At 42.6% G+C, this 24273-nt stretch overlaps 1 protein-coding gene across 1 annotated transcript in view; it reads left to right on the forward strand.

Annotated features, from left to right (window-relative positions):
• The first annotated feature begins 1079 nt into the window (after positions 1–1079).
• TOP1 (DNA topoisomerase I) overlaps positions 1080–24273 on the forward strand; it is a 95598-nt gene continuing 72404 nt past the window's right edge. The window contains exons 1-2 of the mRNA NM_001206487.2: positions 1080–1343; positions 1675–1699. Coding sequence (NP_001193416.1) covers positions 1311–1343; positions 1675–1699 — 58 coding nt within the window. The 5' untranslated portion in view covers positions 1080–1310. The remainder of the gene's footprint in view (positions 1344–1674; positions 1700–24273) is intronic.

Raw genomic sequence — 24273 nt, forward strand, 5'->3', positions numbered from 1 at the left:
TAATGAATCTGCCTGCAATGCAGGAGACCCAAGCTAGATCCCTGGGTCAGGAGATCCCCTGGAGAAGAGAAAGGCTATCCGCTCTAGTATTCTTGCCTGGAGAATTTCATGGAGAGAGGAACCTGGCGGGCTACAGTCCATGCGGTTGCAAAGAGTCGGACAGGACGGATCGACTAACACATACTTTCTGACACAGTCTAACTTTAGCAAAATAGACAACCTCACAGAGCTATTGCGAGAAATAAGAGCGGAGAGCACAGTAGATACGCAATAAGCCGCGGTTCTTTCTCCAATTTCTCCCCGCTATGCTTCGCAGCGCGCTAAGGACACAGCGGGGTACACAGTCAGGTCGTGTTTACCCCGTGATTCGGTTCCATTCGGCTCCTACCCCACTCCTTTTCTTAGCACAATTCCTGGCTCAGGGATAATTGAAGAACGCACAAACGAAATCAGGCCTCTTGTTACTCGGGACTACACGTAGGGGCAGAAAACTGGGGCTAAACCAGACCTTTGGCGAGTTGAACTATTTAAATACATTTTAAGGAGTGGGCGCGCTATCATCCGTAAGTTGGAAGGCCTGGACAAAGGCTCCCTCCAAGCAGCCTCGGGTTCTGGTTAGCGAGCGAAGAATAGCTGGTGAAAACTTGGGGACCCCGGCTGCCAAGGTATTTACAGCTCCGGGAAGATGCAAAAGCGTCTGGGATACCAGCTCGGCCGAGGTCTGACGCTGTCCCGCGGCGGCCTTTAAAGGCCCACCACGTGGCCGAGCTGCTGGCCCAGGCCAGGAGGCGGTGTCCGGGCTGCGCCTGCGCACTGCCCAGGGGAGGGATCTGGGTTCCGAGAAAAGGAGCTGGGAGAGGAAGAGAAGGTTGCTCCGGGTGGGCGGCCGTGGGAGGAGTCAGTTCCTTATGCAAATCGCAGAGGCGCGCGAGGGCCAAAGGGGCGGGGCTTGCGATGCAAAGCCGGGTACCCCCTGAGGAAGCGCGAGGGGGCGGGCCCCGCCACCGTCGGCCTCCTTCCGCGAGTCTCTGACGTCAGCGACGTCGCTTTTAAAAGCGGCCGCGCAGGCGCAGTGAGCCGAAATGCGAACTTAGGCTGTTACACAACTGCTGGGGTCTGCTCTCGCCGCCCGCCCGGCAGTCAGTCAGCCTCGCTGCCGCTGTCGCCGCCTCAGCGGTTCCGGTAGTCTTAAGCCCGCCCCACCACCTTTTCCCCGCGCCTCCCGGAGCCTCCGGGTGTCTCCTGTCCGCCCGCACAGGCCGGCCGCGACCGTCTGCGTCTTCTCGGCGCCCCTCGCCGCTCCGGCCGACATGAGTGGGGACCATCTCCACAACGATTCCCAGGTACGGCCCTGCCAGGCCCGCCCGGGTCCCCTGTCGTGCCTCGGCCCTCCACGACCCCCGCCTCAGAGGCCCCGGCCTCGGCCCGGCTGCTTTGACAGGCCAGAGCCCCTGGCCAGGGGCGGCCAGCCGGCGGACGTCGGCTCCCCAGGACCTGGGCGGAAGCCGCCAACTTACAGTTTGGGGGTGCTGGCTGTCCCTTCAGGCCGTTCCCGGGGGCCCCCCTCTTCCCGGGGGGCGCAGGGTGGGCCCGGCTCCCGGCCGCGCGCGCTTGCCCGCCGCCGGCGGGGTGAATGTGCCTGTTGTTTCATGGTCCCTCCTTTTCTCTCCCCAGATCGAGGCGGATTTCCGACTGAATGGTGAGTGCGCCCCCCCTTCCCGACCCCCGACTCCGCGGCCGCCGGCCCCGCGCCCGGCCCGAGCCGGGTAGAGGACAGACATGGCGTCCCAGAGACTAAGTCCCGGCTCCTCGCTCACCGGCCCCATTGTTCCCCTCGGGCCGCCTCTGGACCCCTTTTCCGGGGACCCCAGACCCCCCAGATCGCGGCCATCCCAAGAGGGGGCTACAGAGACCCCGCGTCGCCCGCCGCCGGGCCTCGGGCAGTCTTTCCGGGCCCGGATTCCTCCCGGGAAAGTCGCCTTGTCGACAGTCGGGACTTAGTCTCTGCGCCATTTTCTTTTTCTCTCTCCTCTCCTTTCTGTGCCTGTGTGTCTTTCTCTCCCTCCCTCGGCTCCTTCCTTGAGCTGCCCAGAAAGAGCTTTCTGCGGAGCAAAGCCGTATAAATCACAGACTTCACCAGAGGGAAGGGTGGGAGCCTGAATTGTTACTATTTTTGCCCAAAGAGAACTTTATTTGAGGGGTTGTCCTGCTTACTGCTTCTCTTGTTTGTTTCCTTTTCTGCTTCCAGAATGAAAGCTGCCCTTCGGCAACTGTTGGTTTTTTTGCTTTTTTTTTTTCTTTCCCCCTTCCCGGGTAAGATGTTTATGGTAGGAAATAGGGCTCTAAAACTAAAGCCCTCCTTGTGGAGTGCTTCGTATTTTGAGGTTGCTTTCCCCAAGTTGTGTTCTTTGCAAAGGTAGTGGTACCTCCCTTCAGAAAGTTTGCAAGTCCTCTATGGGCCATCCATTGTCAATGTTGGGCTCAGGCATATTGATTTCCTTTTTTTTTTTTAATTAAAGTATTACTGACCAGAACTTTTCAGTGGGGCTGAGGTTCCTAAGGCAGTGTTTTTTTAGAAATGTAGTTTAGTGTAGTTGTCAAGAGGAGAGGTTGTTGAACATCTCATCTGGCCTAGTGTGTTAGCCATTTCTTGTGGGCTGTGGGGCAGGAAAAAAAAAAGATTTTATTTATTGAAACAAAGAGTGGCCAGTACCCACCCCTGCTTCCTGTTCATTCTTTTTCAGAAGTGACTGTTTTTCAGGAATTGAGAGCTAACTGGCTTTTGCCAGATCTTTATGTTTTTGAACCCCTTTCAGCCAAATCGAGGCATTTATTCTTTGAGTATTTCCACTTCAGTTACCCTGTGAATCTTACCCCACTAAAAAGCTCACTCTGCGAGCTTTTCAGCAGTCCTGCTGAAGGAGAAGGTAACTTCTGTGCTGGGAATTCCCACTGATTGTAATGGTACATAATCCTGCTCAGTTGAATTTGGGTTCCGGGAACCTCTCCAATGGGAGAAGCTGATGACTAGCTTTTCTGATGTTGTAATCAGCAGTCCATGGTGTTAGCCTACTCTACAGAGAGCAGCCTTATGTTCAGATTTCCAAGTGGGGCATCCAGCAAGAGATGTAGTCTGCAAGGAGAGAATCTGGGTAAAGCGTAGCATTTCTTGAGCACCTAGTATGTGCTAAAGCACTGTGTTTAGTGCTGGAGCTGAGCCCCTTGGCTCCCACAGTGCTGCTCCTGCCTTCAGTCTGTTTGGGGAGACACAATTAGTTAATCATAAGGTAGGTGCTGGGGCAAACCTGTACCCCAAATGCTGTGTGAGTGACTAGAGAATTTAACTTTGGGGGTGGGGAGATTTCTCAGAGGAGGGAGCTTCTGAGCTTGGTGTTGTGCAAGAGTAGGTGCTGAGTGTCAGGGCTTGGAGTATTTCTTAACTGTGTTTAGCCAACCTTATTTGAGTTTTAAAAGAGGGAGGTGAGGCCCCTGCAGTTCAGAAAGCCACAGTGTGAGATAGGTTTCTTTCGGATGTAGGAGCAGAGAAAGGATGTGGCAGGTGAGGATGGAAGAAGTCCTTTTGACCTCTCTTGGAGGAAGGTAGGATCTTAATACATAAGACGTGTTCTTTTTGATTCTCAGACTGGGATGAGTAATCTATCCAGTAGTATCCAGTAGTAAAGTGTAGTGTATTTAACCTCACTGAGGAACCAGGGAACTATTGAATATGTGAATGATTGTAGGCTGGGTAGATTTTTGCCATTTTTGTAGAGATCAAACTTTTAGAATGTGTTTTTTCACTTGTAACAGCAATAATTGCTAAATATTTATTGAATGTTTACTGTCTGCCAGGCAGGCATGAATCTCATCAGTTCTTTCCGTTGGATCATCTAGTTTAATTTCTTCCTTGGAAGAACCCTTACGAATTAGGTACTATTATCTCTCTTTCCACAGAAGAAGAAACTGAGACTTAGATGTATTTATTGACTTTCCCAAGGAAGTGAGTTGGGCACTACAGAGCTCACAAGCTTAGCTGCCATGCTGTATATGATTCTAACATGAAAAAATTAAAAGCTGCACATCTCTATTACAGAGCTGAAAAATGCGAGAGGGAAAAAGTTGATAGTTTGCTTGCTTTTTATCTCAGCCTGCTCCTTCATGAGAAGAAGCACTGTAACTGCTTCCCCACTGCACTGAGAGTCTGACAGAGTATTATCTTTGTAAATATTATCTGGAAGATGTGGTATTAGTAGCTGTGTGCTTGTTAAGTAATACACTGGTAACTAGTGATTGATTTATGTAAATATGGAAGACAGTTTTTAAAAATCAATGTTTAATTATGCTCAGAGAAGTTGTTATTGATTTTTGTATTAAGAGTTTGCTTAAGCATGATTTTAAGTGGACCTAACCCATCTTACAGATTGACTGTGCCAATTTCATATGTTGAAACAAAAATCCCTCATTTGCCTGCCCTCACTCATCCTCTTAAGATTTAAAGGATTTTTTGCCTTTAGAGTTCATTCTTTACAATAGTTGAAACTGTTGCTGTTGTGTAGAATTTAGAACATTCTGGCCTATACTCAACTGCTGGGAATAAGTCTGTTATTGAAACATACTTAGAATTATGTTTAAAGTATTGCTGTGAGTTCAGGGAGCAGAAATCATGAAAGACAAGACTACTTTTTGTCTAAGAGAAATGACTTCCTTTCTAAGTGTTGGTAACACTAGTTCAAGTGGAGCTGAGTCATTACTACAGTACTGAGCAGACTGCTAAAGTGTCTTTAGAGTTGATATGGTAACATCAGGTTGGGAGTCAGTGGTCCTTTTGCCATTTCAAGGGCTTGAAGTTTTTGCCCATCTACTCTGGAGTTGTAGGGTTCTTCCCTCTTTGGCATGAGTAGAGTATAATGCTCGGTTTCATCAGACATCAGCGATTATTCTCAGAAATGTCATATGGGATCATTGTTTGACATTATCTTGTGTTGATTCTAATTAGTTTAGTGGATTCAAACTGGATGGTGGAATTAAATATAAATTGTTTTTGATGCTAATAGTTACACTTCTGTGCTGTTGGGCACTGGTTGGGGTGGCAGGTGGAAAGGCTAATGATGGGGCTATCTGAAAATTCCCATCACATTTTTAAAACCAAACTGATGGCACCATCAACTGAAATCTGGCACATCTTCCTACTCTATCCAGAAACACTTAAGCAAAACATTGTCTTTCCTGCCACTGCAGCCAGATTCCTTGGGGACACCTTTTCAGAATTAGTGAGCTGCTGTAGAATCTTTATAGATGAAACAAAATTGCTTGTCAACACTGTGCTTTTTAGATTACCAACATGTCAGAACTCAGAAACATTTTAAATTCCAAAGTTACCGGTAAAATGACAATATCCAGGAGTTACTAAATCGGAAATAGCTCATGGTTTGAAAAGTAAAAACTAGATGATATTGCTTACTGTAATCAACCCATACTTGTTTTTGGTAAGTGTGTGTGTGTGTTAGTTGCTCAGTCGTGTCCGACTCTTTGTGACCCCATGGGCTGTAGCCCACCAGACTCCTCTTGTCCGTTAATTCTCCAGGCAGGAATACTGGAGTGGGTTACCATTCCCTTTCCAGGGGCTCTTCCAGACCCAGAGATCGAATCAGGTTCTCCTGCGTTGCAGGCAGATTCTTTACCAACTGAGCCACCAGTGGATAAGTAAAATGGAAAATAGGAATTCAGGATCTGTTCCAGAATCTCATTTTAACCAATAGTAGCAAAACAAGAATCAAATCTGGGTCTTTTCCTTTAACATCAGCGTAAAAATGGGAAATTGTGAGAATTTGAAGAGAAATCCATTAGTTTATTCTGGATCTCAGTGAGTTAGTAATCATTTATACAAATGCCAGAGATCCTTAACATGTCTTAAAGCTTGTATTTTAAAATTAGGCCTTTGGGGTTTTTTGTTTTCCACATGTGTGTGGAGGAGTGGAGCAAAAAAAGTCTGACTTTTGAGTCTAAATATGTTTGTGTTGTATGTTAATGATAGTAGCAGTTATCTTTTGTTGCTGATCATATGGGAAATGCTTCTGTTGTGCTTTCTGGATGTATTTCTTTCAGACATACTGCAGTTGTGCCTGTTAGTAGTTGGCTGTGAGTGCATATGTTCTGTTACAGATCTTTAGCAACTTTTGCCATACTCAGTGCCGAATACTGATTTTCTTCAAATCCTAAGTTATTTCTTCAGAGGTGTTTTGTGAGGGATTGCATCTTTTCCATATGAAACTATGTTGAACTCCAATAAAGTTTTTGGTTCACTTGGAGAAATAGATTCGACTGTAATTATTTACTTTCGAATGAGGCAATGGAAATGCTTGAAAGAGTGTTTGATGTGGGTTCCTGAAGTAAAAAACTGTCTTCGAAAGAAAGGTAGAATATGGTCCATTCATTGCGTTTGAAGAGGGAAGAGAGTCAGTTCACTAACATTTTTGTATCTCATAGTTACGATGATCTGACTGCCCCTTAATTACTTCTGAAATCATTAACTTTGCAAAATGAGGGCATTTGGGCAAGAAGTTGAGAATTTGGCTTCTTAAGGTAAAAAGTTTGGGATGAAAGAACTTCCTAATCTGGTCCTTTAGAAGTGAATGAGATATTGTGTTTAAAAGAAGCTCTTAACGTCGTGTTTAAACCTTGAGTAGTAATAGTTGAAAGAAGTCTTTAATATTTCCATGCCTTGTAAATTGAAGTTTGTGAAGCAGCTTTCCATCCCCATGGCTTCAGGCCAGTAGCTAAAGTAGGAAATCTAAAATAGAGGCCATCGTTATGGAAGAACTTTTTGCCAACCTTTGCCCTCCCCCTACAACCTGCCTATCTAGGTGAAGGCAGTGTGCTCTGTATTGATAGCGTAGGGCCTGGGTACCGAGCAGGGGGATAAAGATGAGGGAGTGGTATGGTGACAGTGGGTGTAGCCTGGGTTTTATTAGGTGGGAAGAAGCGTATAGTGGAGTATCTGTTAAATATTAATGGTATTTTGGTAGTGTTGTGGGAAATGACTTATAGTTTGCTGTAATGATTTAGTAGCATGTAGATATTTTTTATTATTATTTGCCTGGAGAATCCCAGGGACGGGCGGGGGGTGGGGGGAGCCTGGTGGGCTGCTGTCTATGGGGTCGCACAGAGTCGGACATGACTGAAGCGACTTAGCAGCAGCAGCAGCAGCAGGTTTTATTTAAAATGATAATTATTTTGTATGTTCAAGAAAAATTCCAAATATTTTTCACACTGGGAGAGAAGTGACTCAAGTGTATATCTAGGGTACATAGATTGTAATATCATCAAGCAAGACCACCTTTTATCAACTTTTGGATTGTGTCTTTATCTGTCATTTATGTTCTAAGTTTTAGTTAAGGGATATTGGTAACGTAAGTTTTAAATTTCTTTTTGGTAGATACTCGTTTTGAATTTGTTGTCATATTTTTAGATCCACTCAGTATCTCCCTGCCAACTTTACCTTTCTGTATGTTCTTGTGAATTTTTCTGAAATGTATAGTAAATATTTTTATTTACAACTCCCTTGTGCCCTCCCCAACAGATTTGAGTAGAGGTGCATCTCTACCAGTCTGTTAAAATTCCTCTCTGATCCTTTGAAATTAACATTTCTGTGGATTTAAGGAACCAAAGAACTCAGTTCATTAGCATTCCTGAGACACTAGATAAGCTTCAACGAAAGGTGTTTAAGCAATCAGCATAATTGAGGATTTGTCTTTGCTGTTGAGAACAAGTTTAATAGATCCCTGGGCATGATGATATTTTCTTGTATTTTTCTCAGCACTGCCTAGGAAAGATAGAGGCCCGGAACCTTCTTTGGAGGAGATATCCTTGGCTATTTGGAGTTTACCAAAACAAACAAACAAAAAAAGTTTTTAAGTTTAAAGTTATTCCTACATTAGAGTACACTGAAATATACCTTTTTGCCAGTTAGGACTGCAAGGAGATCCAACCAGTCCATTCTGAAGGAGATCAGCCCTGGGATTTCTTTGGAAGGAATGATGCTAAAGCTGAAACTCTAGTACTTTGGCCACCTGATGCGAACAGTGGACTCATTGGAAAAGACTCTGATGCTGGGAGGGATTGGGGGCAGGAGGAGAAGGGGACGACAGAGGATGAGATGGCTGGATGGCATCACTGACTCAATGGACGTGAGTGTGAGTGAACTCCGGGAGTTGGTGATGGACAGGGAGGCCTGGCGTGCTGCGATTCATGGGTCGCAAAGAGTCAGACACGACTGAGCGACTGAACTGACCTGAAAAGTCAGATTTTAAGCTTGCTACCAGATGTGAATGCTCAGATTTATAAAGCTCTGTAGGCAAAATGCTGGTTGGGCAGAAAACTGATCTAGCAGATTTCAAGATCAGTGGATTAGGGAATCTCATTGACTAAGACCCCTTGCTTTACCCAGCTCCTGCAAGGTAGCCCTGTTATTTCTTTGCAGTCAGCTGAGGGCAGCAGAAGGTAAGTGCTAGGAAGGAAACTAATTTTGAGAGTTTGGTAGACATTGTTTTTTGTATTCATTAAATCTGAATTTAGTGAAAATAGTACTTGTTTGTGGGAGAACCAGAGACCAAAAAAGGAAATTTTCTTCTTCTTTTTATACCTTCTCATCTCCCCTTTTTGGTAGCATACTGTGTTGGCCCAGATTCCAGAAATCCCAGTCAGGTGGTAGTTGGTAAGCTTCTAATGAGGTATCATAGCCTGCCCTTAATTATATGCTGGTAGAGATAGCTTAGACCCTTACATCTTCAAGAGATGCTATGGTATTAAGACTGGAATCAGATTGCTACTGAAGTAGGGGTGTAGTTGATGAAGAGGGAGCCTGTGGGGAAATACTATGCCCTTGAACAGCTGTGGTAAAATAGAAAGTTGGAATAGAAATCATTTTCTGATTTTCGTCTAGACAAGTCCTTGTTCTTACTAGGAAACTTGCCCCACTGTCCCCTGTGTTCTCATCTATAAACAAGGATGGTATTTCTATACTTCACAGACTTCTGAGATTTAAATGAGTATATGATGGTGTCTCTGTGCCCATATTTTAAAGTTTAAACTTTGATCAAACATCATCTGCTCTGAGATGGAGATTTATTTTGAATGTTAGGTTTGAAGTAGTGAGTTGGTGGCTCTTTACTTCTTTCACTGATATTCTCTGTTAACATTTTAAATCTTCTGACATTTGCACAGTGAACAGTAAGTAGCACATGACTAGAGTTGGTAGATAGAGTGTTTACCTAACCAAACTGCATGGTGTATGCGACTCTCTTCTGACTATTAAGCAATCACTGTAAAATAAAAGTTGGTGTATCCATATCTAGGTTTAGGCTAAGAGATCTTACACCATGGGTCAAAAAGATTGTCAGGGAACTGTCACAACAGGAGCAGATTTCAAAATTAATGTTCAGTTAAAGATAGGCCAGAGAAAATAATTTTGTAGGATCAAAATTATAGCATAGTGTCTAAAGAGTCTCAGAGATAAAGTCTTGCAAAGATAAACGTCTCAGGAATGTGTGGTTCTTAAAGTACATAGGAAAAAAGAAAAAAAAAAAAAAAAAACGTGAGAAAGTGAATATAATACTGCATGGCTCTGTTGCCCTCAGTATGTCAACACGTCAAAGATAGGATTGGGTTTAAAAGTCTTCAGAGCTTTCACCTCTTTCTTTTATATCATTTTTCTCTGATTGAGAATTTGAATAGTCTTGGATCAGGAGGGTCCCCCCAACCCTGGCCAAATCAAGTAGCCGTAATATAGTGGAAAGGACATTTTAGTTTGAGCTCTTGCACTTCTGCTCAATAGTGTGGCCTTTGAACAAGTTAATCTCTGAGTCTTAGTCCTTTTCTTGTAAACTGAGTCTATTAAATAGTATGTGAGGTTCACTTTCGGAAACGTAAAAACTTAGAACAGAATTTTGAGTTCCTTGACAGTCCTTAAAAACAAAAACAAAAAACACCGAAGCACCTTTTCACAGATTGCTTGAGTAGTCTTCCGAACAAAGGGAACATCTTCACTTTCTTTAAATTTGGGTTTGTGAGGTTTTACCCAAGGGAAGAGTCACTTGGGCACCTTGAATATGATAGTGTTGCTGTGAATCTGAGATGGGTAGGACTCAGGAGTGTACTGACTTGCCTTGGCTTCATGACTGCAAACCACTTTGTTTCTCATAAAGTACAGTTTAAGAATCTTCAGCAGCGAATAACTTTCACCTCTTTGCTCTTGGGATGGGGCAGTATTTAGAGATCTATCCAGGAAACTAAAAGTTTTGTATTTAATTACAAATAGAAATTTTAATTTTCCATATTCATTTATTCAAACATTTAGAAAGTATATACCTGTAGTGACTAAATACAGATGAACTAGACAAGCCCATAGAGTTCTCAGAAGAAATACTTTGAAGTTAGTAAATTGTATGCCTGTATACTTACTTCGTCTGTTGGGATTCCATATTTTTCATTGGGCCTCAGTACAAAGGCTCCTGTTGTACCAGGGTAAGTGGGCATGGAAGGTGCTTTCTGGCAACTAATGCTTCACTATCAATGAAAAAGAGTGATGTCTCCATTTATTTCCAATCCTAGGAGATTTTTTTTCCCTCTCCCTAAAAAAAAAAAGGGAAATTAGGACCTTAGATTTCCAAACGTGTCCAAACTCGTAACTGTTCTAGAGAAAAGAATTTTAGGATACCTATAAACTCATTATACCTTTCTCACTTGGAATAGAAGAATAAACTAGTTTTAAGGTTTGTGAATTTTCCGTTATATTTTTGTATCAGACACATGTTCTGCATAAATTTTAGAAGATTAGTTTTCAGGTTTACCTGAACAGGTAGATTTGCCACAGTGACAGGAAACACTCACATTCCATGCAGGAGATTCATATGACTATGGCTAATCATATATTTGCTTGAAATAGTTTAAATCCTTGAGCCGCATTGCCTGAAATAAAGGCTGTGAAATCACCATCTTCTTAAATTTGCAGAACTGAAATCTTAGAGGTTAGACTTGGTACTTAAAGTCCTGGGAAACTGGAATGAATCCTGACCCAAGGATCAAATCCACTTCTCTTGCGTCTACCTGCATTGGCAGGTGGATTCTTTACCTCTGCGACATTATTATTGTTACTCCTTGTTAGTCCATGAAGTGTCATGGGCAATACACAAAAGCTATTAAACTCCTTAGAGAAAGGTTCAGAGCACATAGTAGTATTATGTATGGTGATTTGAACACTAGAAAAATGATTGAGACTAAAGGTTAGATTTACTTTGCCTTATTCTTAAAATCAGTGTGTTTTTGCAGGAATAGATGCAGCAACAGTAGTTCTTGCTATTTAACATCAAAATTTTCAGTTTTAGTTAACCAGGAAAGAAAACAAAAAAAAGGGAAAAGCCCAAATTGGCTAGTCTTTAACTGCCGGATTGTTACACTTGACTTTCAAACTGAAAGCTCTCTAAGGCCACACACCCCAACTCTGAAAAGTCTCCCAGTTAACTCCCTTAGTGTACAGAAGTCCAGGACAGATGGGGTGGCCTCATCAGAGATTCAGCTGGTGATGGTGTCAGTTGAGTCGCTCAGTCATGTATGACTCTTGGCGACCCATGGACTGCAGCACGCCAGGCTTCCCTGTCCATCTCCCAGAGCTTGCTCAAACTCATGTCCATCAGGTCGGTGATGCCATCCAACCATCTCATCCTCTGTTGTCCCCTTCTCCTCCTGCCTTCAGTCTTTCCCAGCATCAGGGAGTCAGTTCTTTGCATCAGGTGGCCAAAGTATTGGAGCTTCAGCATCAGTCCTTCCAATGAATATTTAGGACTGATTTCCTTTAGGATTGACTGGTTTGATCTCCTTGCAGGTGATGGTTTGACCGTAATTAATTACTCTTTCCACCTAAAAATCAAATCACCTTCTTCCCTTAAGTACAGTGTGATATAAAAATCTGCACTTCCACAGAACTATAATCTTTTACAGATGTTAGCATCCTCCTAATCTCAGAATGTCAGGGAAGTTGTCTATTAGCAGAAATGTGCTTGTTTTCTCTGTGAGGAAAGAGATTTTGGTTGGGTGAACAAGAGGCTAAAAATTTTCCTTGGATAGTCTGGAAAATGCTAAAGAGCTTATTTAGGACTGGAGCTAACTCCTGGAATTTAGATGTCAAGTAGTTTGTGTTGAGCTCAAGTTTTTAGGGGAATAGTTTAAAGTACAATATGATGAAATATTTTTAGAAGTGATTGAAAACAGTGAGTGCATAAAAAAGACTAGAGGACTATCAAGCAGAATGCATACTGATTGCACATGTGTAACTATGCACGCCTGTAGGTGTTGTTGTACAAAAACAAAGATAATTTTGCTCATGGACTTCCCTGGTGGTCCAGTGGGTTAAGACTCTGCACATCTAGTGCAGGGGGCTCTGGTTCGATCCCTGGCTGGGAATGCATGCTGCACACTGCCTGACCTAAGACATGAAATAAATGGTAAAGTTTAAAAAAATTTTTGCTCAGTGTATTTATTGAAAACTTGATTTCTTTTCTTAAAGGCCTTCTGCAGCAACCATATTTCCCAGAAAAAAGTTCAGTGTGTGTGTGTTCTTCTCCCACAAGTCCATAATCATGTTTTGTTCTGTTAAAATGTTCCTTTTTACCCAGGAATACCTCTTTAGCCTTTAGAATTTGGTGTGTGTGCATGCTCAGTCACTACCCCACGGACTGTGGCCCACCAGGCTCCTCTGTTCATGGAATTTCCAGGCAGGAATATTGGAGTGGGTTGTCATTTCTTCCTCCAGGGGATCCATCTCCTGCATTGGCAGGTGGATTCTTTACTACTGTGCCACCTGGGAAAGCCAGAATTTGGTATTCCATCTCCATTTTCCTACCTGTTTTTAGGAAAGCATTAAGTATTGTAAACTCCTTGGGGGTTAGAAACATCTCAGAGCCTGTTTCAGTGTTGAAGGCATAGCCTTAATACTCAGTTTCCTTTCCAGTGAAATCTGCCTGCAGTCAACACTTAAACCCAAGCCAGAAGTAACTACTTGTCTCTGGCTTTCACTGAGCCCTTTATTGTTCTCTTCCAGTTTTTCATTCTGGAGGAATAGACATAGGCTGGAGAAATTTACATGGTTTGCCCATTACTTACTAGGAAGTGGGCAAGAGCATTATCTCATTTTATATGGTCGATACAGATGCTTCTGACAAATGTTTAGTTGTGAAATGGGATCCTCCCTCTCTCCTAGCTCACCAACTAGTAGATGATCACCTGAGGAACACTGAGAGCTTTACACTGTTTTCATTGTTCTCAAGCTAATTTGCATAAGAATCACCTGGAGTGCCTAGTAAAACTACAGAATCCTGGTCCTTTGCCTTGAAATTGATTCTGTTGTGGTGCTACTGACAAACCTGCATGTTTAATATACCTTTAACATTTAGAAATGATTTTAATACAGGTAACCCATAAATCACCTTTGGAGAAATTGATCTGTTTTATTTAGCTAAGGTCTCCTTTGTTTCATTTGATTAAGGTACTACTCCATTGGTCCAGCTATTAAATTTACAGAATATTTTAAAAGGGACCAGAATAGTATGTTCAAATCTGTTTATAAAAGCTTGTTACTTATCCCCACTCTAAATATCTTCTACCTTTCAACGAGTATTTAAATAAATAGCAGAGATAGTTAACTGACTTTGCAGCTGTTTAACTATGTGTCTCATCAAACTTCTGATCCTCCTGCTTCCATGTTTAACTAGCCACTATTTGATCCTGATGTCATCTTTTAAGATTGGGTGACTAAGGGGGCGCACAAAGAGGGAGAGGTGGTTTTCAGACTAACATCCCTAGGATGGTTAAGGCAGGCTTTAGAAGGTTAAGTGGAGAATAGTTCAGTGGGATGCTGGGGATGTAACCTGTGGAGTTCACTATTTTCGGATTAAACTAGGGGTCTTTAGTTACTGATGGCACTGATTGAAGTAGCAAGATTTGAATAGAGCAGTGGTTCTTAAAGTGCAGTTTCTTGATCAGCAGCAGCGGCATTGTCTGGGAATTTGTTGGAAATGTAAATTCTTGGACCTCATCCAGACTTACTGCCTCAAACCCTGGGAGCTAGGGCTCAGCCATCTAGGTTTTACAAGTCAGCCAGGTGATACACACTGAGGTTTTAGAATCGATGGAATAGAGTAAGATTTGAAGTTCACTATCTCCCATTGTGCCTCACATTTTAAGAAGGAATGAAAGACAGTTGACGAAACAGACTTTTGAGTTAGATAAACTTGGTTTCAACTGTCAATAGTTGGGTGACCTTGAGCAAATGACGACTCTGATTCATATGAAGCCTATAATTAGTTTTGTAGTAATTCAGCCTCTTAAACAGTGTTCATTGTTTTTTCATAACGCCTATAGCTGAACCTTAACACTTGCTCAATTTTTGTGCTTTCATATACATAGGAATTTGGAGTAATTCATAATGGGACAAAAAAAGGAGCCAATTACATAGCACCAGGAAGGCTTCTAAAGAGCATATATATATTCAGGCTTACACTTTGACAATGCATTTCAAGCACAGTCAGTAGTGATATTCTAGACAAAAAGGCCCCTCGTTTGAATTAGTAATAGGATGCGTGACCACTTGATACCTTTGTGGTCAGGCAAGGTGTGGACTTGGGGCCATTAGAGGCCCACACCCTTTGGAAACAATGGCAGCTTAGGCTGAGCCTGGTGGGTTCCAGTGTAGCATAGTCAGGAGGTTTGGAGTCATTTTCACTACTTCCCAGGCGTTCAGGGCCTACTTACTAGAAGCAAAGGAGGACAAGCTGCAGGAATGGGCCTGTCCTAATTGAGCTGGCCCGAGAAGGTACATTTTCAGGTTAGACAAGTCCTTTTTTCTTTTTAAGTTCTGCCCCCTGGGAAAGGAGAAGCATTTTCACTACAGAGATGCCCTTGTGAAAATGTTACTCACTACTGAAGAGTATGTGAAGTGGGAATCACCATCCTGAGGACCTTGTACTGGTTAATTACCTTTAGCTACTGGTGCTGCTAAGTCGCTTCAGTCATGTCCGACTCTGTGCGACCCCATAGACGGCAGCCCACCAGGCTCCCCCGTCCCTGGGTTTCTCCAGGCAAGAACACTGGAGTGGGTTGCCGTTTCCTTCTCCAGTGCATGAAAGTGAAAAGTGAAAGTGAAGTCGCTCAGTCGTGTCCGACTCTTAGCGACCCCATGGACTGCAGCCCACCAGGCTCCTCCATCCATGGGATTTACCAGGCAAGAGTACTGGAGTGGGGTGCCATTGTCTTCTCTGAATTACCTTTAGAGGCAAAGATAAAAATTACCACTTTGTCTTGTATTTAGAGAACAAAGACAAGTTAGTAAAATGGGACTTCCTTGCCATTCTCCTGAAACTTAAAATCACTGCTTTATCTGATTTGACTGATGCCTTATTGGACAAATACCTCAATTGAAACGTCCTTTGGTGACCCTCACTGAGATTCTGATTCTCCAGGAGCTCTACAGAAGTGGCCTGCTTTTGAGGTGGCAGTTTAGCCAGGTAAACTTCAGCTGACCTTAAGGAACTACGTAGCATAGTGTCTTGCTATGTAGGGCAAAGGCCCCCCACAGGACTCCAGAAGAGGAGTCTCTGGTGGAGAGGAGAATGCTAGGTAAGGAGTCAGTACAAAGGAAGTCTCAATCCTGGTTTTGTCAGCTGTGATGAGCAAATCACACAGCGTGGTACCTCATGCTCTTTACTAGTGAAAGGAAGGTGTTGACCTGGATTCAGGATTTTCAGTTAGCACTGTCTAGTAGAATTTTCTCTCATGATGGAAATTGTTCTCAATCTGTGCTCTTCCACATGGTAGCTGCTGGCCATATGAACCTGTTGAGCCTTTGAAATGTGGCTCATGTGGCTGAAGAACTTAATTTTCAAATTGTATTTAAATGTAGCTACATGTGACTAGTGGCTTCATGCAGGACAGCACAATTCTAGGTAAAATTTAGGTAAGAGCAAAGAGATCTGAATTTAAATTTTGCTTGGAATATGGGAGGTTGGGGCTCTTGAAACTTTAAAATCCAAAACAGGTATGCATTTGTGTTATGAGTTTGAATAAAGAACTTCCTTCTGTATGTCTGCATTGCCTTATCCTGGGTGACATGCTAATGGGATTTATGACTGGTAAGTAGAGTTTACCAGAGCAGTGGCAAAGGTCAGACAGCTTTCCATTTTACTTGACCCCTTTAGTGATACACAAAGATGAACATTTAAGGTGCTTTGGACTGAATAAATTTTCATTTTATCTCAGCAACCCTGTGAGATAAGTCATGTCTGTTTTGTAGTTGACAAAACAGATTAACTTCATTCGCATGTGTGCGCAGTCATCTTCAACTCTTTGCAGCCCCATGGACTATGGCCTGCCAGGCTCTGCTGTCCATGGGATTTTTCCAGGCAAGAATACTGGAGTGGGTTGCCATTTCGTTCTGTAAGAGATCTTCTCGATCCATATCGAACGCAAGTCTCCTGCATGTCCTGAATTGCAGGTGGGTCTTTACCTGCTGAGCCATCAGGGAAGCCCAGCTTCAGTTCAGTCTCAGCCGTGTCCGGTTCTGCGACCCCATGATCTGCAATGCGCCAGGCCTCCCCGTCCACCATCAGCTCCCAGCGTGTGCTCAAACCCATGTCCATCAAGTCAGTGATGCTGTCCAACCATCTCATCCTCTGTCGTGCCCTTCTCCTCCTGCCTTCAGTCTTTCCCAGCATCAGGGTCTTTTCCAAATGAGTCAGTTCTTCACATGAGGTGGCCAAAGTGTTGCCCAAAGTATAAGCCCAACTTACGTTTACATATATCTTTATGGATCACTGTACTTTAAAATGGTTAGTTTCAGCCTACAGTGTCATTTGAAATTGCAAGTTTTTAGCATGTTGCAATACCAAGATGGTGAAGCTGAAATTCCAGTACTTTGGCCACCTGATGGGAAGAGCTGACTCATTGGAAAAGACCCTGATGCTGGGAAAGATTGAGGGCAGGAGAAGGGGATGACAGAGGAGGAGATGGTTGGATGGAATCATCGACGTGATGGACATGGGTTTGGGTGGAGTCTGGGAGTTGGTGATGGACAGGGAGGCCTGGCATGCTGCGGTTCATGGGGTCACAAAGAGTCAGACATGACTGAGCAACTGAACTGAACTGAATTGAATACCAAGAAGTTAATTCATATTTGTTCAGTTGTAGTCAGTAATAAGTAAATATCTGACTATAAGTGGTAAAGAATCTAAGATTGTCCAGGCAAGCAAATAGTACCCAAGATGTTAACTTACCCCACATGTTGCTTATAGTAAAAGCAGATCAGAGCAACTTCTACACCCCACTTAGAGTCTTCCTGTTATTTGCATGCTCACAGTGAACATAGCAAGTGAGTGTTGACTTACTTATAAGTAGGCCCATCGTTAGCCAAACAGCCTTAGCCTGATGGAACAAAGTGGGATTTTGTAGCCTTGACTACTGCCATATAGTGAACATGTGAGGTCTTAGGAAATAACTTGAGTAAATTGCTTAAAGACCAGGGACAGATCCAGTTTCCTTCACCTTTAGCTTCAAATTATGATGTTATTTTTGGTATAGGATGATGAAATGGAGTTGGTATAAAATAAATAGTTGAGTTTTGAACACTTTACTTTTGAAGAAACTGAGGCTCAAGGCTGTATAGTTAGTAAGCGACTCAATTGGGAGGCTCATCAAAACCTGTCTGATGCCACTGCTTAAGTTCTTAAATGTAACACAAAACAAGGTAAAGGGGAGCCTGGGTGACTCAGTTGCCTCCTGGGAATTCTGGGTTGTAGTGGAGTGACCCATATGGTACCAGGCCAAGGAAATGCATTTTTTAGAGCACTTACCTTCATTTACAGTGGAGCCTTACCAGGCTAGTTTTATTGACTAGAAGGCTCTGTTGCACTTTAATGTATAATCCTTTTCCTATTAAAGAAAGCTTGCCTACTTGTGCAGCAAAGACCCCTGGATAATTTATTTTTCAGGAGTTCACCTTCTGCTTGGAACCAGTTACTCCCAGAAGTCAGTAAAACCTCTGTTTATTCCAAGTACTCAAGGAAAAGGATCTTTTTGTTAACTAGGGATTTACCAGCCCCGTATTTTAAGAACGCTCTCTGAAGTCTGCCTATTTACTAAGGAATTTCATTGGAGGTGGTTCAGATCAGATCAGTCACTCAGAGTCGTGTCCGACTCTTTGCGACCCCATGAATCACAGCACGCCAGGCCTCCCTGTCCATCACCAACTCCCGGAGTTCACTCACACTCACGTCCATCGAGTCAGTGATGCCATACAGCCATCTCATCCTCTGTCATCCTCTTCTCCTCCTGCCCGCAATCCCTCCCAGCATCAGAGTCTTTTCCAATGAGTCAAGTCTTCGCATGAGGTGGCCAAAGTACTGGAGTTTCAGCTTTTGCATCATTCCTTCCAAAGAAATCCCAGGGCTGATCTCCTTCAGAATGGACTGGTTGGATCTCCTTGCAGTCCAAGGGACTCTCAAGAGTCTTCTCCAACACCACAGTTCAAAAGCATCAATTCTTCCAGCGCTCAGCCTTCTTCACAGTCCAACTCTCACATCCATACACGACCACAGGAAAAACCATAGCCTTGACTAGACGAACCTTTGTTGGCAAAGTAATGTCTCTGCTTTTGAACATGCTATCTAGATTGGTCATAACTTTCCTTCCAAGGAGTAAGCGTCTTTTAATTTCATGGCTGCAGTCTCCATCTGCAGTGATTTTGGAGCCCAGAAAAATAAAGTCTGACACTGTTTCCACTGTTTCCCCATCTATTTCCCATGAAGTGGTGGGACCGGATGCCATGATCTTCGTTTTCTGAATGTTGAGCTTTAAGCCAACTTTTTCACTCTCCACTTTCACTGTCATCAAGAGGCTTTTGAGTTCCTCTTCACTTTCTCCCATAAGGGTGGTGTCATCTGCATGTCTGAGGTTATTGAGATTTCTCCCGGCAATCTTGATTCCAGCTTGTGTTTCTTCCAGTCCAGCGTTTCTCATGATGTACTCTGCATATAAGTTAAATCAACAGGGTGACAATATACAGCCTTGACGAACTCCTTTTCCTATTTGGAACCAGTCTGTTGTTCCATGTCCAGTTCTAACTGTTGCTTCCTGACCTGCATACAAATTTCTCAAGAGGCAGGTCAGGTGGTCTGGTATTCCCATCTCTTTCAGAATTTTCCACAGTTGATTGTGATCCACACAGTCAAAGGCTTTGGCATAGTCAATAAAGCAGAAATAGACGTTTTTCTGGAACTCTCTTGCCTTTTCAATGATCCAGCGGATGTTGACAATTTGATCTCTGGTTCCTCTGCCTTTTCTAAAACCAGCTTGAACATCAGGAAGTTCACGGTTCACATATTGCTGAAGCCTGGCTTGGAGAATTTTGAGCATTACTTTACTAGCATGTGAGATGAGTGCAATTAGGAGTGTGTAAACAAGTGTGATGTTGTTCTCACTTCAAGGGAAATAAATAAATTTAACTAGTTTGCTGCTTAAGCAGAATTAGCAGTGGGCTAAGTCTTGGCCTCCTCTTCAAGAGTTTTCCTTTTTGTGACTAACTTTGTCTAGGTTTGCAAGAGCAAGTCGATTTTAACCACTTTTAAATCAAGTTGAATAATAGCCATTCATGGGCTGTTTGAAAGGAGAAAAGAAGTGGGAGCCAGGCTGAGCGTGGATATCATTTAGGAAAAAGCCTTAGGTAAAGCTTGGAGGATTCTATTCACTTACACACAGAACTTCAGAACAACAGCACTGTCTCTACCTGGGCATTGGGGATAGTTACTAGTCCCTGTTAAGTAGCTGCAGAGTTCTGCAAACTGTGCCTTCTGTTGTATGACCCATGAACTATGAATAGCTTTTATATTTGTCTTAACTAGTTGGGGAAAATTTATTACATACACTTAAAGCTAATATAATGTTACATCAGTTATACTTCAGTTTAGAAAAAAAATATTATTTACTATTTCATGACACAGAAAAATTACATGAAATGCAAATTCCAATGTCCATAAATAACATTTTATTGGAATGTAGTCATGCTCACTCATTTACATATGATCTGTGGCTGCTTTAAGTCATCTTTTTTGTAGTCATTCATCTTCACAACTGAGTCCCAGTGGCAGGACTTGAGTTACCTATTTGTAAGCATGACTCTGCCCTGATGTTCAAACAACAAAATTTCTATTCTAAAGAGCCTTGCTACCCTACTCCTTATCTAAGTTGCAGTAGCTGTGTCATTCCTTATGTAGCTCTTCCTTCTTCCTCTCAGGTAGGGGCTAGGAAGGTAGCAGGTGAAAATCTCTCTCTTCCTCAATTGTAGAGACTCAATAGTCTCAGCTGTAAATTTAAAAAAAATCCCCAGCAACTGACTCAGCACCCTGTGCCTGCCCTTTAAAGGAACAGAGAGATCTAATTAACATAGAAACTGAAAATAAAATCAGTAGCCTGTCCATTATTGTAGGTGGCTGGTATTTGGTATGAATCATTGTTGAAAGGACCAAGAAACGACAGCGCAGGGTTTTTCAAAATACATTTCTAGATTATAGTTACCTAGAGACCTTGTGTTAAAATAGACATATCTGAGGGTGATCTTATTCCCAGGTCTCATACACAGAGACAGTGCTGTTGTTCTGAAGTTCTGTGTGTAAGTGAATAGAATCCTCCAAGCTTTACCTAAGGCTTTTTCCTAAATGATATCCATGCTCAGCCTGGCTCCCACTTCTTTTCTCCTTTCAAACAGCCCATGAATGGCTATTATGCAACTTGATTTAAAAGTGGTTAAAATCGACTTGCTCTTGCAAACCGAGACAAAGTTAGTCACAAAAAGGAAAACTCTTGAAGAGGAGGCCAAGACTTAGCCCACTGCTAATTCTGCTTCTTAAGCAGCAAACTAGTTAAGAAACTAGTTAAGAAAGTTTGAGAACTACTGCTCTCAAGCATTTAGATTTTTTTTTTTTAATATCCTAATCTCTTTAAACCAAAACAAATTTTAAAGGTCATAAAATTATTGGGACTGGAAGTGTAAGAGATCAGTAGAGGTTATTTTACAGATTAGAAACTTTGAGACCAGAGCAGAGAAATAAGTGTTACCTAGGACCCCATCTTGACATTGCATGTTTTTTTTTTAAGTTGGAAGATAATTCCTTTACAGTAGTGTGTTGGTTTCTGCCATATATCAACATGAATCAGCCTCAGGTATACACGTGTCCCCTCCCTCCTGAACCCCCTTCCCGCTCCCTCCCTACTCCCACCCATCTAGGTAGCTCCCCGTGTCACACAGCAAATCCCCCCTGCTGTCTCTTATATGGTAGTGTATATGTTTCCACGCTGTTCTCTCTATCCGCCCCACCCACTCCTTCCCCGCTGTGTCCACAAGTCTGTTCTCTCTGTCTGCATCTCCATTGCTGCCCTGCCGCTACGGAGAGCAGTGTGGAGATTGCTTAAAAAGCTAGAACAACCGTGTGACCCAGCAGTCCCAGTGCTGGTCATACACCCTGAGAAAACCATAATCGAGAGACGCATGTACCCCAGTGTTCACCTTGTAGCACTGTTTCACAATAGCTAGGACATGGAGGAACCATGTTCATCGGTAGATGAACAGATACAGAAATTCTGTATACAGTCCGTATATACAATGGAGTATTACTCAGCTATTAAAAAAACCGCATTTGAGTCAGTCTTAATGAGGTGGATGAACCTGGAGCCTGTTACACAGAGTGAAGTAAGTCAGAAAGAAAAAGACAGGTATTGTATATTAATGCGTGCATATGGAATCTAGAAAGATGGTACTCATGTTTTATTTTTAATGTACTCAATTAATTGGTCCCTGGGAATGGGAGCCAGAGGAAGAGAGGAAGATGAACTTGAAGGAGCATAATAGAAGGAGTAGGGTGGGAGAGGAGGTTATAAAACAAGTTAAAATAGGGTACAGAGACAGGAAGGGGCTGAAAAGACAGATTAAGGTAATTGTAGTGTTGTAAAAGCATAAAAGGAGTCCACTTTAAATGCGGAAGTGGACTGGAAGGAAAAACATCCTGTGACCTTAACCCTTCTTTTTGTATGAGATTGAGGCCTAAAGCAAACCAGTTGGCTGCTTCATGTTGTGTCTTTTCTGTGGCAAGGACGAGAAACAACAGCTGAACACTAATCTTAAGGGTTGCTGATGTTCCAGAACCAAGTAGGTTCACTTAAGTGTTTTTAAGTTAGTTTCTGGCATTTCTTCTAGATTATGTAGACATTTGAGAAAATGATCCGTTTTAGAATTTGAAATTGTGTTGTAGAGCTGATAAAAACAAATGGGAAATGCTAAAATTAAAAGACTCAGTCTTTTAATGCAGTGGACGGCTAAGTTTCTGGTGATGGACTTTTGTGAAGTATTGAATATTGAGGACAAAAACTTAAGCACTTTGCAAAATACTTGGCAACTTCATCTGATTGTCTGACCCTTTCTTTGACTTGGCGTCCATAACTTTTGTTTTTTGTAATTTGTTGGATGGGTGGCATTACCAACTCAATGGACATAAGTTTGAGCTAACTCCGGGAGATAGTGAAGGACAGGGAAGCCTGGTGTGGTGCAGTCCTTGGGTTCGCAAAGAGTTGGATGACAACAGTAGTTTGTTTGCCTCAGGTCTTAGTTGTGGCATGCAGAACCTTTTTAGTTGCAGCGTGTGGCATCTAGTTCCTAACCAGGAATCAAACTTAGGCCCCCTGAATTGGGAGCCTGGACCACGGGGGCAGTTCCCTTCATAACTTCTTATGAAGGTCTTTTCCAGTTGCAAAATTAAAGTCTGATTGTGGAACTTCATGGGGCTGCATCCAAGGAAAACTTGGGCAACTGTGGAGACCTTCCCCCTCCAACTTCCCTTTTTCAAAGTTACTTATTTAACAGCTGCTGCTGCTGTTGGGAAGGGTTGGGGTGGTTATGATGCTTATTATGGAATTTCATGAGACCAGAGACTTGGTACTATTTCCTGCTGTACTGCCACACCTAAAACAACGCCTGACACAAAGTTGGTACTCAGTAAATATTTGATTGGATGAATATTGTTAACTCCAGTTTCATAAAGGAGAGAAGAAGAAAAACTTCTTCCATCTGCTCTTCTCAGCTGTTGTTTTTTTGTGTGTTATTAGCTTAAGAGTACGAGGTCTTGTTATATACAGTATACATCCGGGGAGAACAGTTGATAATTTGGACTTTAAAAGTTGAAAATGTTACTAGTCCCTTCTCTCATTCTTGAGTTTTGAAGGATTTTCTTTAGATTTTCTTTAGAGCTGAATCCTCCTGACATTTTTCTCTTAAATCTGGAGCTCTTTGAACTTTTAGCCAGAACAGCCTCCGTCCTGAATACTTCGAAAGGCTATTAACTCTGCACTGGAGTTTTGGAAATGTTCTCAGTGAGAGTCACTGTAAAATACATGTATTTGTATGGCTGAATCCCTTTGCTGTCCACTTGAAATTATCACAGCATTGTTAATCAGCTACATCCAATATAAAATTAAAAGTTTTCAAAAAACAGTAATAAAGACTCCTCCATGGACTACAAATTGAAGTCAGCCACCCATTAAGGTGGATCACAGACTGGGTTTCCTGGACTGAAGCTGCATCAGCATTGGTCAAGTCTGAATTTAGACAGCTGTGTGGGGGAGAGGGAAGGGTAGAATTCTTTTACCCCTCAACCCATCCCCTCTTCAGTGACAGACTTTCAGCCTTCCTGACTCCTTTTAGTTTTGCATTAAGTTCCTGAGGAGTTTCTCACACACCCCTGATACTGACCACACTCCGGATGTCAGTCTTTATCATTGAAACCAGCTTGTTATCTGTCCTAGGCAAAAACAGTCTTAAAATGTTAGAATGTACTAGATGTAGAGTGTGTGTAGAATAGAGATTTTGTTTGAACTCCAGCTTCTGAGGATGTGGTATCCACGGATTTGAAGGTCAAGGAGGAAGAAGGTGCAAAGATTTATCCCAATAGAAGTGGCTTAATAAGTGAGCATATGATAAATATCTCCTTTAGAAAATTAATTTTTTCACCAAGTATTTTCACCCAAATCGTTCCACTGTCTATTTTCTTAATGCACTGAGTATATTTTTGTGTTAGAGTTGAGCAAAGGTTGACAGTGTTGTTTCAGGGCCTCTTTGGGGAAGACATCTTTTGGTTGAAAAGCATTCCCCACTCTCTCTCCACATTGGACTATATTTGAAGGAAGAAC

The sequence above is a fragment of the Bos taurus genome, chromosome 13 (genome assembly GCF_002263795.3).
Source record: "Bos taurus isolate L1 Dominette 01449 registration number 42190680 breed Hereford chromosome 13, ARS-UCD2.0, whole genome shotgun sequence".
Lineage (NCBI taxonomy): Eukaryota > Metazoa > Chordata > Mammalia > Artiodactyla > Bovidae > Bos > Bos taurus.